Raw genomic sequence first — 15,025 nt, 5'->3', positions numbered from 1 at the left:
AATGAGTGATTCTCTTATGAAATAACACAATTATGCTTTGGTAGAATATAATTTTGCTATAAAGTAAAAATGTTTTAATATTTTTATAAGAAAAGCACGGCATGTTTATAAACACTCTATCAAGCATTTTTACAATGGGGCCTCCACTGACATCTGGAAACGCAATAAATATTCACGGACACATGGAGTATGAAATATACATCTTGATTTTATAATCGTGTGTGCTTTATTTTTTTACACAAATGGAATGGAAGTGTTGAATATTTACACTTAACAGGAGTGTAAGCTGTGCAGTGCCTCTGTAAACTCCAGCCAGGCAAGGAGTAATTCCCCCTCCCTCCCTTCCCATCCTTCGTTACAGCTTGATGGAGAAACATCCTGTCAGAGAGAAGCACAAAATTGTCATAGTAAAAGGATCTAATGGGTACAACCTGGTGCACTCAGAAGTTAAGATACACTTAGGAAACACAAATTTGAAAAGAAGAAAAGTTTGCCATCCCATTGGGAGTCAACCTTGCCACTTAGCTGTCTGTCCTTGTGAGCTGCAAGGGAGAAACTGTACTCTTTCAGCTGATCTCAGTCTAAATTCGCTGCCTGCCTTAGCTTGTCTTCAGCTGCTACAAGAAACTGCACAGCTGTACGAGAAATGGTTTCTGAAGCACAGGTTTCAGTGAGGAAGAATATTTACAGACTGAAGTGTGTATGTGTTTCCAACATTGACTCTGATCTCAGGTAATGTGTATACATGGTATGCATACCATATATATCATACCCTTAAATAATTAATGCATATCCACAGAATTCTCTAGGGAGTTTCCTGGAAAATCAGTTGTCACAGGAGGAACTCCACATGCTTTAAGGGAACTGATGTCTCCCCAGGAGTGACACATTAGGATAATAAATTTAGCCTTAGTCCTTGACTTAAATGCTTTTGTGTAGGAATTTTAGGCAGGACCAAGACAGGAAAAAAAGATGTCATTTCACTAGCAAGTCCATTCAGTCTCACCAGAGCAATCACCAGCTGAAAAGCTGAGGGGCTTCACATGGAAACGGGAAGAATAATATAGAGGGGGAAAAAAATCTCTCTCCAAATCAGGGCGGTGTCATGGCTTCAGTGAGGTTCGTTAGAATTGTTGTTGGGGCCAGAGTTTGCCTCTGTTGAAAGGAAGCATCCTCAACCTGGGCGGTGCTGGGAATGAGTTCCTGGAGAAGGTCCAGGCGGAGGCTTCCAGGTGCTAGGGGGCCCACAGCTCTTGCATCAGCACTGCTGAGGCAGTGGTGCAGGCTGGCTCCAGGGCAGGGCCTCACACTCAGCTTTTCTTTCTGGGCTGAGTGAGTAAAATGGTGACCCCCAAGTATTTGTGTCATGAGTCCATCGTATGGACTTGCTGTCTGAATCAGCCGTGAGCCCTTTATAGGACAAGGAAACTTAGGAGCGGGATGTACTGATGATCAGAACTATGTGAGAGGAGAAAAGAGGGCCGTCAGGTCTGGGAGGAAGGACTAATAAGGGGAATGGGAGATGGAGAAGTGGGAGATGGATAGAGAAAGACATAGGAGAGAAGAGGGGCAAGTTAAAAAACCCAGGAAGGATAAGAGAGGGTCAAAATGACAGGTGATGAGAGGAGATGAGTGGGAGAAATGAGGAGAAATAGATGAGAGCCAGAGGTATACAGAGCATCCGCTGACTCCGTCCTGAAGGGCTGGCAGTAGGGTCTAAGACAGCTCACAGAGGCACCCAAGTGCAGCTTCACCTAGATGGGCTTGCAAAATGGATAGAGCCAACCCCTGAATTTGGGTCTGGGAGAAAGGGCCTTCAAAGAATAGGCCATCATATCTCATGGAAAAGAGCAATAAGCAAATGCCTCAGCAATAACTGACTGACAGGTGGGATTTCGGTTTTGGTAAAGCTGAGACCCCCATGGTGCTACACATTGTACCAGAGCATGAAAAATAGCACCAGTGACACGATCTGGCACTTTTCCGAAAGGGCCCAGCATGTGAAGGTGACACTGTGCCCCCAGCGAGCCTTCAGATTGGAGAGAGCTCCGGACAAAGTTTGCAGTGTTAGCACCAGTCTGGCCTGAGGCTCCAGGTGCATTTGCACCAGATGTGATCTGGGTGACTCTCATGCCATTTCCATATATGCCATTGGATTTGCTGCAAAATACACCAGTTCTTTGGAGCCATAGAGACCTCAACATTGGGAAGCTCAGGACAACACAACAAAACGGATGAGTGAATTCTATAGGAAAAGACCCTCTCACCAATGTGCTTGGTGATTCGTCAAGCAAATATATATGTATTTATATTTATATAAATCTACATAAAAAATCAGTGCTAATGCTAATCCAGAAGCATCTATACTGGGAAAATAAATAATTATATTACTACAAAAACCAATGGTTTGTGGTTCAATTGGATTGTACTCAGCCACGCAATACTATCAAATGGAAAGCACGTCACACAACTAGAGAAAACATCTACTCATTAATGACAGTCCTCTAAGGTAAATGGTTGCATGCTCAGTGGAGAAACCAAAGAAGTCATCATGGTGGCCTATAAAGAGAGCTGGGATCAGGAATGGCATTCTAGTGGCAGAAAACTTCTGAGAGCTATATTGATGGAAGTTGGCCGTGACCTGAAACTGGTGAGTTGCAGACATGGACACGTCTTTTTAGCATTTTGAGTCCTCTAAGGCTATCTCTAGAAAATTGAGGGGAAAAAAATACATATGACTGCTTGGTACCTCTTCATTTGGCAAAGGCGGCCTCAAGACTATAGGTAGATGCTTACTTTTGTTTTTAACCTTTCTTTGGGTGACTGCAGCTGGGCAGATGGTTAGTTAGTAAAGGATGAATGACCGTTGATTTTGGAAAGAGACTCTCAGTTTTAAGCTCTGATGGTCTAACTTAGAAGAAGCCCCATCACTTTGATGGCTCTGTCTTTTGTTCTTATACTCCAGCCTATGGGCTGGTTGACTGCACAGTGTGGCAGAATCCCTGCCAGGTCTTGATGTACCCCAGAAATAAGGCGATGGGGCTTAATCTGGGCATGCATAGAACCCAGACTTGAGTGGTTATTAATAATACTAAAAAGTCTCTCTCTGAACACCTGGGGCAGAACCAGGGCTGATGACACCATCAGCGCTAAAATGGGAAGCTAACTCTTGTGTTTCAGCTTATAGGCTTTGGGAGGTTTCTCTTTTAAAATCGTTATTAGTATAATTGTTAGAAAAATAAACTTGGTCCAGGTGCAGCCCTAAGGAAGGCAATTCAATTGGTTGAGCTCAAAGCCATAAATCGTCCTTTTCTTGTGGTTCTCTTTGCCCTCTATACTGAAACAAAGTGCGTCCCTCACCACTCCCAACTAGATAACTTCTCTTTTTTCTCTTCCTCAGAGAAATAGTGCATCTTAGGACAGATCTCCCCCCTATAATGCCAACTAGGGCTGTTACAAAACACTTCAATTGCTCTGTGAAACAAAGAAAAGATAATTCTAATGACTTATGGTTTGCCAGAATACTGAATAGTTCTTGAACTGTATGCAAGTAACTAGGAACAATGTTATTTGACTATCTGAGTGGTTGGCTCAGGCTATTTAACTAGAGGAAAGCAATCTTTCCCTTTCAATTATTTGCATGAGTTTGTATCTGAAAAGCCATGGGCTTAGAGAATTGTAACAAAAAATCTCTTCCAAAACTATCCATGAGGGTAATTTATTAAGGAGTGTGTTCCGTAAGAGTGTATCACTAGTGTGCTAGTGTGCATGGGCAGTGTGGGAGGGGAGTGAAAGGGAAGTCTTTGTCAGACCTGGAGGGAACTCAGATGCTCTGAATGGATCATTGGCAACAAAAGGGAGAGTGCAGCCTCAAATTCTTGAATTTGATCATCTGCTGAGAGTGCGTACATTTAGTCTTTCAATGTTTTTTAGTCGTTACAAAATATTTCACAAAACTTTTTAACCTATAGAAATTCATTTCTATACATTTAATATATTTATTGTATAAATTATTCTCATCTTTAGTGCCTTCTTTCAGCTTATAAATGGCAAAATAGACAATTGACAGTCATAAAGCTAGGCCAGGTGGAATCTCCTTCTCTGTAAGGTTAGTCCTCCACTCAGGACACACTTGTCTTTGCTCATGCCAGCTAAGGAAACTAAGCAATCATCCTCCCCTGATAGTATGTCGTCTCCAAAGGGACTCCTTTCTGTTTTCCCTATTTCCTTTGCTTGTTAGCAAATCAAAGGATGTGCATAGTTATAAAATTCGAAGTGTACCAATTACAGAGGTGGGTAAGGGGTAGGTTGGTGAGGTTCAAGTGCTGGCAACTTTTCTTAAAGCAAACACAGAGAGCTCAGCAGCTAAATCGGCTCTGGACATCGGCTGGGGTGAGAAGGCTGCCCATCTCTAGGGCAGAGAGCCCATCAGAGGTTCATCCCTATACCTGGTACTTTGAGCAAACCCAAGCCTTCCTGCATACTGTGATGTCTTTTCCGTCCCACCCTTCGGCCCCTCTGTTTCCTTCATGGCTTCACACAGTTTGTGTTGTACATTCATAAGGATTCACATTGACTGCAAAAACATAAATGCAACAAAAACATAAAAGCCTCCAAGTGTTAGATTATATATATTTTGTTCTTCTAAATGCTCTTCTGTCGTTGTCAGAGGTGCAGTAGCTAATTTATAACTTCTCCTTTGAGGGAATCCAGATGAAAGGTCCAGACTGCTCTTCAATAACAAGCTTGCATTGGTTGTAAATATCTTCTAAGGTATCTCCTTGGACAATAGCTGTTGCAAAGACATAAATAGCAAGGGTTAGGAGGCACTGCCTTGGGGGTGAGGACAGTTATCTCTCACCCAACAGAAGCTGGGATCAGTGGCAGACAACTCATCCGAAAGCCTAATGTCTCCTTTATGTGAGGGGGGAAAATGCAGGTTGTTTACATAAGTGTGGTCACCTCAGTGGTGCTTAAAAATGGCATTCTTTCCATGCCCTAGGTCAGCAATAACTGTGTCCCAATCTTAGCGCTTTCTGTGTTTGTTCACAATTCTAGCAACACCTTGTTTCATGGATGGCCGCTCTGAACCAGGCACTGGAGCAGAAGATACAGTGGTTTCAGACTGAGGCTCCCTGTTTGGCTGTAGAGTTTCTATACTTTAATTAAGACAGAAATTCAGGTCTTGTAGACATGGAAATAGTAAGAGTTTTGAAGGACAAGCTTAGTTAACCTTTTCAGTTTACTGAGAAACACCATTTATTCTCCAAGTTATTTGGTAAATTAGGATTTCTTTCTTTTTCTTTTTTTTTTTTGTCTCACAGAACTATTTATACTGTGAATACCTGATAAGGAACATAAATAAGAGGGAATATAAATCACTAAGCTGTAAATGACTAAGCTACTTGGCTCTCTGAAGATTGGCACACATTTTGTCGCTTCCTTCAGTAAATGCTCTTGTGGAGCTGGGTTTCCTAAACCCGTCAGCACGATCCGTAGGCCCCCAGAGCTTCAAGGCAAATTATTATTGAAGTAGAGTTGACATTATTATGTTTCAAAAACAATCTTCACATCACACTATGGTAATCTACCCGTAAGTGCAAACTATGAGTCAAGTAGTTGTTATTTTTGACTTAATTTTCCCACCTGGGAACTGAACTTGGGTCCTCTAGTGTAGCAAGTGGTCTTAACTGCTGAGTTATCTCTCCAGCCCTTAGATTTTTTCCCACCTGAATCCTCTTTTAAAATCACTCACATTACTAAGAGAAACCTTAATATTAACTCTAGTACAAGTAATTACACAGTGCCATGCTCATGGTGACTTTGGTAGTCAAGGTAACTGCAACAATCTCCTTCTCATTTCATGCCAGTAGTTCATGAGGGAAGTTGTTGTATTGAATGTTATTTTGGAGGATGCTGGGATCAAACGCTGAGCCTTATGAAAGTCACTTTGCTAACTGTGCTACACCTCATACTTAGTATCTTGTTATCAATCATTAAGAATCTGCTGTGAATTAAATTCCCCCAACACAGGTTTCTCTCTGGATTTAGTCAGTGTTTTGTCAGAGCAGAGAAGGAGAGGGAACTCAGGACATCCACAAGAAATTCTTATTCTATTCCCAAAATGTCTTGTTGCCAAAGACATTGTTTTTTTTTTTTTTTTTTTTTTAAATCAAAGCTATTATTAGTCTTGAAACAGTGTTAACTGAAGCATCTCCAAGTGGGTTTTGCTCACGATGCTGATTGAGGAGATAGGTCTGGAGGTCTTCAAGGCAGAGACTGCAGGATAGTAACTGTTGTAGACACTGCTCATTTTGAGCCTTAAACCATTCGTTTTTAAGTTTTCTGAAAATATTAGGGAGACAGTTTAATGAGGTAGCATGCCTAAGATCTCCTTAATAGCAGGAGATAACTCAGGGCATTTGCTGCTCATGGTTTAGGGCCAGTGGAGAACTGGAAATGAGCTAACTCAGAGAGGAGAGAATTCAGAGCTCTAAACCAAGTGGGTAAGGCAGATAAGAGTAAAGACAGCCTCACCTGGAAGGGTTTGGGGTCTAGCTTCATCAGACATGGAGCCTATTTTAAATACAGCATCAGGCAATTTATCACCTTTTCTTGTAGTACCAGGGCACCAAGGAAACTTACCTGTAAAATATTCTCCAAATTCTTGTTCTAGTTTAATTGCCCGGTCATAAGTTTTCTTGGCTTGTTCCTCTGTCAGACGCTTATTCATCTCCCTGAGAAAATGAGGGTTTGATATTAGGACACAAAGAGAGTATACCAAATTTCCACAATTTTACAATGACCCCTGCAGGAGGCAGAGTTTAATCCTCGTAGCTGTTAAGGCGTCATCTTGGACTCATTGGTGGAACCATTTCAGCCACTGAGGGTTAGGTGCTAGGGTGACCACTCGCCTGGAGGACAGCCTTCATGTGCAGCTCGGGGCTGAGGCAAAGCAGAACTTGTCTTCTTGCTATCTGTGGCCTCTGTTTCCTTCCCTGCAGTCCCTAGAGCAGGATTATAAACTTCCTCTCCAGCAGGCCCTAGAGTATTTAAATGGAGTACTATGTGTCCCTTGAGGTTCCTCCTCATCAGAACAGACTGCCCTTCAACAACCTCTCTGTTGTATTTCTAAACTCAAACTTCCTATGTTGGACATTTCCACATCTCTAAAATACACATAGGGCATGAATTGAAGACACTCTTCCAGAAGTGGTCAGAGGGAGGAAAGATGAGCATCTATCTGGGTTTGTTAGGTAGCACTATACCCAAGAGAACTAGCCTTGTTTCCCGCCTTTATAAAAGGATTAATATCTTGCTTCCATCCCTCTTAACGTCTACCGTTCACCCCCCCCCCCATGCAAGTCTGATAAGCAGAAACCCACAGAGCTTCCTGAGTATTATGCAGAGTGGAGCAGATGCCAGAGGAGTTCTGTAGCTCTAACTACTCAACTTGTACAAACATTGAGTCATGCCCATAGTGACAAGAACTCTAGACTTCCTGTTCTTATGACCAGATGACAGCACAAGTGTCTGCTGAGGGACTGAACTACACTGGATTCAGAGTCACTGACAAGTGTTGGGACCACAATATTTCCAAATAGGACCATAACTGAGCTACTTAATCAAATGGTGAACTAGGATAGAGGAGCTTGGTCTAGAAGGATCTCTAATGTAGGGTGAAGGGTACAGTCAGATAGAAGGAATAGCCTCTAACCTTTAATACTATTCTAGGATCAATGTGGTTGACAGAAAATAGTTGACTATTTCTAAGTGGTTAATAGGGATTTAGCGTGATCTCAGAATGATTCAAAGTAAAGAATGTTTGAGGATTCTGATCTGTCCATTACATTTTGTATTTATGAATCAAAATATTATACCATATCCCATCAACTCATAGAATTACCACTTGTAAATTAAAATGTATTTAAAAGGTAAAAACAAAAAAAAGAATCCGTGATGGCTGCTTGATTTTTGTTCGGGTGGGAAAATGGATTATAATGGAGTTACGGCTATGACTGTCTTTTCTATTAACCTGGTTTATCATTAACTATGTAGAAGAATGTTGTTTGATCTTCTGGTAACTAAAGTGCGACGTAATCTAGTCTCAAGGATAAGAAGGTGGGAGGAAAATGCATATTTTTCTAATTCTCTCTAAAATCAATTTATTGATTCCTAACCCCATATTGGTATTATCTTCCCAGAACCTCTAGCACTGAAAGTAGAGGTCTAAACCAAATGAAAAGACATTTTGATTGGGTGGTTAGGTACATTTCTGAAAGTATTGGGGCCTTGTATGTCACTTGAACACCAGAGATCCAGGTTTGGAACCCCTAGGCTTAGTCAATCCCTTTCCCAGTGCAATTTATGGGGGCTTGAAGTAGAGAAGGGGCTTCCTTAAGGTTGTCTATAAAGTAATCAGGAGTTTTAGAGTAAACAATTGAGCCCCTTCCTAAACCACAGTCAACCATGCCATATGATACCAAAGCGTGGTACCTTCTGAAACACGGTTATGTGAAGAAAGAAGTCGGACATGGGTTTCGATGTTACTGAGAACTGAAGTACAAAGTAAGATTTCATGAACCTTTGTTGTTATAAGTATTCTCATTGCATTTTACAGAGTTCATACCTAAGCTTCAGGTTCTTTGAGGGAGAAGCCTATGGCTTGTTTATTACCATATGACATGAGCTTGATTCAATAACTGTCAAATGAGTGAGTGAATGACTAAATGGTGAACGAGGGAAATAAATATGGTTATGGCGTAGAGGAACATACAATGCATCATGGGTTCAAAGCCATGAAAGACCATTAGTGGGGATAGGGTACTCAGACATAGGAAAACTTCCCATTGCTATGGGGTAGGTACAGCAGTCAGGAGGCAGCATATTATGAAAATATCTCTTTCACGTACGCCCTTGAATTTATGTTCCTCTTCAGATGCAGCTGTGTGCTTGCTCTCTGTGGATGATGAACAGGAGAGGTAATGTGTGTGATGGTGTGTCACTGTCTCGCTGTGACAGCTGCTATGCTCTTGTTCCAGCTGACCGAGCTTTGCTCCTTCCTGGGGAATGGGCAATTCAAGAGAGCATTGCTCCTGAAGTAAAAGCCCCAGGAAAGAGTGAGCCACAAACAACAGCCTTTAGTAATGAGATTGCAGCAGGCTGAGTGTCAGCATCACTGCAATGGAGATCCATGGATATGGCTACAGCAAATTATGCCAAGGACACTGTCCTCATTGTGGCATCCAGCCTTTGGCATGCTTAGTTTTCCTTGGTGATAAGTGTCTGTGACAGGGCCCTAAGGCAGAACTACATGAATCATCTGGTAGTTATGGAAGGAAGTAGATCTTCCATTGAGCACCAGATGGGCTGTCTCCCAGCGTCACACTGGACCAAAAGTGCCACTGCTCTTGGTCCCTCAGGCTTTCCTTCCCTAGGAAGTCATCCCTCTCTTCTGTGTTTATGATGTGGATTAATTTCTATTTCTGAAATGAGCTTTTATGATGCTGTTCCCAAGAGGAGAGTGCCACTTTTCTTCTCGTAAGATTAACATTGCATGGCTTTGTGTAGCGGTTTACAGACTATAAATCACGTTTATATAATGACATTGTGGTCACTTAACTAACTTTATGAAACACCGCGCACAGTAACTGGTACCGTTAGAACAGCATTTTATCATCAATGCACATTTCCTATGTGGTGATTGGGGTTAATGTTCTTTATGTTTACTTCCTAGTTTTATTTTTCTGTTTTGTCAAAAGCCCTTGTCTACCTTTACTTCTGGGGAGGTACTCTGTTTTTAGGATACAACTCTGGTGGTTTCCCCAGAGGTCAACCATGTGTTTGAAGTTTATCCTCCCAGCTGCCAGTCCAACTACTGTGGTGCAATTTGCAGCTTCATCCTCAGAGGAGACCAAACAGGTAGCTGATATCCTCAGAAAGCAATGGCTTCCATCTCTGGGAATAAGTACCTTCTATTTTTACCATCTTTCCATAAGCATTGTTTTCCAGTGTGCTGTGTATGGTTCAGCCCAACAACATTCTCCCAAGGCCTGCGCTTGCCTCTCCTGGAGGCAGTGCTGAAGCCAGGCTCTTGTAACAGAGGCACCGACCTCATCTCTGGCTTTCTCCAGGAAGCTGCTTATGTGTTTTATGAGGATAACACATTGAATTAGTGATTCATAAAAAGTAACCCTGTATATTTTGCAATAATAATAATATTTCCTGAGCACTTACTATGTACTAAGGACTAAATGAGCCTCTGTGACATCGTTCAACCTTGGGGAGCTCAAGCAACGTGGGCTAAGATTATATGAAGGATCATTGGTTAAAAAAAAGTTGGCCTTATTGTCCACTTTTTAGGTCTCTGCTTGCTGCCTCTTTGCTCTGCAACCATTACCTACAGTAGCCTCACTGCTGTGTGGGAACTGTCAGATCATGGATATCTGCCTAATTTGCTGACTGGTTTTGAAGAGAAGTATTTTACTAGACCTTTGAAAATGCCTTGAAACAACATCAGAACCATGTTTTCCCCACACTTATGTATTTATATAGATGTGGAGATGATGAATTAAGGATATAGTCATGTCACTAGGGAAGGCTCCGTGAAGAACCAGGGTCTGCATGTCTTAGGGTAGAGTCAGAATTTTATTAAAGGCAATGTGGAATGTCAATGGAAAATTCTGAAATATTCTTTGTATCCTTTATAAAAACAAAATAACACATTTAAAGATTTACCTGTGAAACTGTTCTCAAAGTTAAGAAACAATACAAAGACGATAGTCTTCTGTGATTGATAAAAACTAAAATGGAAGCTAAAATAACTGCCCAATCCCTCCATAAACCTCTTAGACCAAATGAAGCTGCTAACAAATAGAAAATGTGAAGGTGAAAACAATTTGGAAAGTAGTGAAGAGTTATTGACTCAAAAAGCTTAATATATATACAATTAAGTATATATTTGATAATATAAAATATATAAATAATATTCATATTTGTAACATATTTATAACAAAATTATATAGTAAGTATATTTAACAAATATTTAACAATATAAAATAATATAAGTATATAGTAATATAATACAAAATAATACTTTATAAATCTATTATCTATATGTTAAAAAAGGAAAAGGCTTAATGATCACACTGGCATTCCAATCTGAAAGCCTTTATGACAAACTCTGCTGTCGCTCACTGTGTGTTCAGAGCAGGGTTCTGGATGAGGAGTTATCCTCTACTTACATCAGAGGTTCCAGAGACTTGGGCTTTATGAAGATGGCAATGGGATAGAGCTGGGCGACTTGTAACCGTTTAATAGCATTTCCTGATACATCAAGTATACAGTGCTTGCCCTGGTAGAAAGATAAGAAAAATACCAGGTTAAAAATATCAAGAAAAATGGCCAGTGTCCAATGAAATAAAATAAAGCATGTTTTAGACACAGGTATGAAGCATTAGGTTTCTAAAGACTGGGAAAAATCCCACTTGAAAGAATAATTTGAAGTGTGAGGTAGGTATTACCGACTGTGTTTTACAGGAGAAAAGACTAAACCTTAGGGACTATTGACCAATGACTCCAAATTCCCTAGTAGGAAGACTGAAGCCCAGCTTTTGAGCATGGGTAGAACTGGTAGTTGGAGTAGACATTTCATCATTTTAACCAATGTTAAACCTGGAGGAATGGTGATCGTAGGGGCCTTGAGCAATTCTATACACTCGCTCAGGGCTTATGTGCATTCTATCTTGATACATACATGATAGAAGGCAGACACAGAAGAAACCTCCAGTTTGATATGGTTCCATGCTGACTCTTTCAGTGAGTATGTACAGTTGCTCTTTAACAGATACAGAAAGCCTACTCCTTTATAACACACCTCATTTAACTTGGCTTCCAAAGCTGTGGATGCTCAGTGCCGGGAGCTACTTCATAAAATATTTCTGGGAAAGTACAATGATTTGCCACATCTCCTTCTACCTCCTGGGGAGAAATGGCCTTATTACTTTGAGGCTAAGAGAACTTTACACAAGAAAATGTATGTTTATGTAGATAGGCACCATCCTAAGTCAGTAAAACATGGAAAGTGCCCATTATCTGTGTAAGATGAAGAGTTCAGAGAGTGCTTGAATACTTATGAGAAACACCAGGATGCTCCACGCCTTATCGCTTAAGGAATACATCCAAAGGTTGCTAGCTGTGAAGCACATTGGTTACATGAAAGGTGTAATGCTGTTTCCTTATGCACTAGACAGTATTCTTCTCAGTCAATGCAGGCCGTGTTTACATGTTCAAAGAGGAAAATAGATGGCAGCTTTCTAGGTTGCTTACTAGAAACAATCCATATAGCTTGATAGTCTACCTGCTGGGAAGAAGAAACTAGAAGTATTCTAGTATGTTCTCAGACATTAAACTTCCTAATGTTATGTTTGTGAAGGTTTCGATTCTATCTGTTAACAGGGTTCAACATGATATTTCCAGATATGCTTACTATGTGCACTGATCAAGTCAAATGTACTCTTTCTACCCTTGCCTAATCAAACACATTCCTTGGTTCTTAGCAATTACTATTCTTTGAGGTAAGTACTGTCTAATATTTGAAAATGAATATGTAGAACTTGTCTTAGTGTGAATAGCTTATATCACCTATGTAACATCCCCTGGATCCATTCATTGTGCTGCAGATGATAGGTTATCTATCTATCTATCTATCTATCTATCTATCTATCTATCTATCTATCTATCTTAGATTTTCTTTATTTGCTTCACACACCTAGGTTGATTCTATATCTTAGCTATTAGTAACATTGCCATCAGTACCATAGATTGGAAAATTTTCTTTGATAGGTTGATTTTATATCTCTTGAATATGTAGCTAGCAGTAGGACAGATAGTTCAAGTAGATCTAGTTTTAGTTTTCAAGATTTATTGTTTTTAATTAAGTGTATGCATGTGTGTTTGTGTTGGGTATGTGGACATCTTTAGGTGCTGGCAGAGGTCAGAGACATTAGATTCCATGGAGCTGGAGTTACAGGTGCCTGACAATTATAGGTGCTGGGAATCCAATTCGGGTTTTATTCAGGAGCCAGAAGAATGCCTAACTGCCATCTCCCCAGAACCTGGCTTTGGTCTTTAAGTTTTGCTCACAATGGCTATGATTGTTCTCATACTCCCTACACAATACCAGCATTTCTTTGCCTTTTTATCCTCCTAGCACTTCCTTTGCTGTGTACAAACTTTTTAGTTTGATGTAATTTTATCTATCCATTAGGAAAAAAAAAATGTTTCCTGGGTCATTAAGGCCTTATCCAATATCTTGAAGTCCTTTTTTTCCCCTAGAAGTTAAGGAATTTCTGGTCTCCCATTTAGCTCCACAATCCCCTCTCACAAGATATCTATCTATACAGGATGAAATGAGGTTAAGTTTCATATTTCTGCATGAAGGTATCCAGTTTAAAAAGTATGATAAAGGAGAATTGAATAAACTATCTTTTTTTTTTTCAGTATTTTGGGTACTTTTATTGAGAACAGTTGGCTCTAATGTGTTGGTTTATTTCAGCAAACCTAGCCTGTTCCATTGGCCTGTGTGTCTGATATTTGGTCTAAATCAAAATCATTCTTGCTTTAATTAATCTGGCTATACTCCATCTCTTGAGCTTGAGAATTGGAATCTTTGTTCTTTTTGCTTTGGCTGTTCTTCCTTTCCTTTCCTTTTCTTTTTTTGTTTTTGTTTTTTTGAGACAGGGTTTCTCTGTATAGCCCTGGCTGTCCTGGAACTCACTCTGTAGACCAGGCTGGCCTTGAACTCAGAAATCCGCCTGCCTCTGCCTCCCAAGTGCTGGGATTAAAGGCGTGTGCCACTACTGCCCAGCTTGTTCTTCCTTTTCTTATGTGTGTGCTTCACTGTATTGTGACTTTGGCTTGTATATTATTTACTTTTCTTGTTGCTCCAATACAAGAGCAGACAGAAACAAATTAAATCCATCATGGCGGAGAAGTCCTGGTGGCTGGAGCAGGAGGCAGCTGGTCACAGATAGGAAACAGAGAGAGGTGACTGCTGGGGCTCAGCCTTTTCTCCTTTTCTCCAGTCTGGGACACCAGGGAACAATGCTTCCATATCAATTAAACTGGTCTGAATAATCTCTTGCAGACCTGCCAGGAGGTTTGTTGCCATGGTGATTCTAAATTCCATCGAATTGGCAATCAAGATTACTGAGGATAGGTAGTGTGGACATTGTAGCAATATTAATTTCTCTAGTCCATGAGCATAAGAAGTCTTACCATTTTTTGACTCTTCAATATATTTTAATCATACTCAGTCTTTTTTATCCTCCCTGGTTTCACTCCAATGGCTAATAGGTCTCTCTCTCCTTCCCAACAGGCCTCTTCTACTTAGTGAGTTTGAAGAGGGCTGATTATAGAAGCACAGTTAAAGTGGTATTTGCAAGAGCATGGGAAGCTTATGTGTGACTACAACACTGAAGAAACTTTCTATCTCCCCTGCAACCATTGATTGTCTCTGGATCTTTAGAGAGAAGTGGGGTCTCATAAGCCCCCTTTGGGAGACATTTTATTATCAGTTTAGATATCATTGCTTGTGATTGCTGTATTCAAAGTTTTTATGTTCTCACAGTTCAATTTTGATAAGCAGCCATATGTATCCAGAAAAATTTCCTTGTCATAGAGATTTTCTCGTTTATTACTATACAGTTTTTCCTTAAAATTTCCAGTGTTCCTTTGCATTTCTGAGGGGCATAGGATGGGGTGTCTCCTGACTCACCTCTGACTTTTAGTGACGTCATCTCTCTTTTCTTGTTGAGTCTAGTTTATATTCTGTCAATTTTACTTTTTAAAAGCTAACTCTTTGGTTTAGGAATCCTTTGTATTGTCTCTGTAGTCTCTGTAGCATGCGCTTCTCACATAACTGCATTTGCTATTTGTTTCCTCTTACTAATCTTACTTGGTGTTCTTGCTTCTTTAGTTAGTAACTTGTTTGGTTACTTATTGGAAATCTGTTTTTTTTTTTTTT

At 40.4% G+C, this 15,025-nt stretch overlaps 1 protein-coding gene across 7 annotated transcripts in view; it reads right to left on the bottom strand.

The window, feature by feature from the left end:
• Nucleotides 1-204: 204 nt before the first annotated feature.
• Dlg2 (discs large MAGUK scaffold protein 2) overlaps nt 205-15,025 on the bottom strand; it is a 1,891,758-nt gene continuing 1,876,937 nt past the window's right edge. For all 7 annotated transcript variants that reach the window (XM_029479404.1, XM_021169155.2, XM_021169152.2 and 4 more), the window contains 3 exons: nt 11,244-11,353; nt 6,646-6,737; nt 205-4,792 (listed from right to left, as the gene is read on the bottom strand). In XM_029479404.1, coding sequence (XP_029335264.1) covers nt 4,686-4,792; nt 6,646-6,737; nt 11,244-11,353 — 309 coding nt within the window. In that variant the 3' untranslated portion in view covers nt 205-4,685. The remainder of the gene's footprint in view (nt 4,793-6,645; nt 6,738-11,243; nt 11,354-15,025) is intronic.

The sequence above is a fragment of the Mus caroli genome, chromosome 7 (assembly GCF_900094665.2).
Source record: "Mus caroli chromosome 7, CAROLI_EIJ_v1.1, whole genome shotgun sequence".
Lineage (NCBI taxonomy): Eukaryota > Metazoa > Chordata > Mammalia > Rodentia > Muridae > Mus > Mus caroli.
The sequence above is the reverse complement of the archived record's forward strand: the minus strand, read 5'-3'. Positions and strand labels throughout refer to the sequence as shown.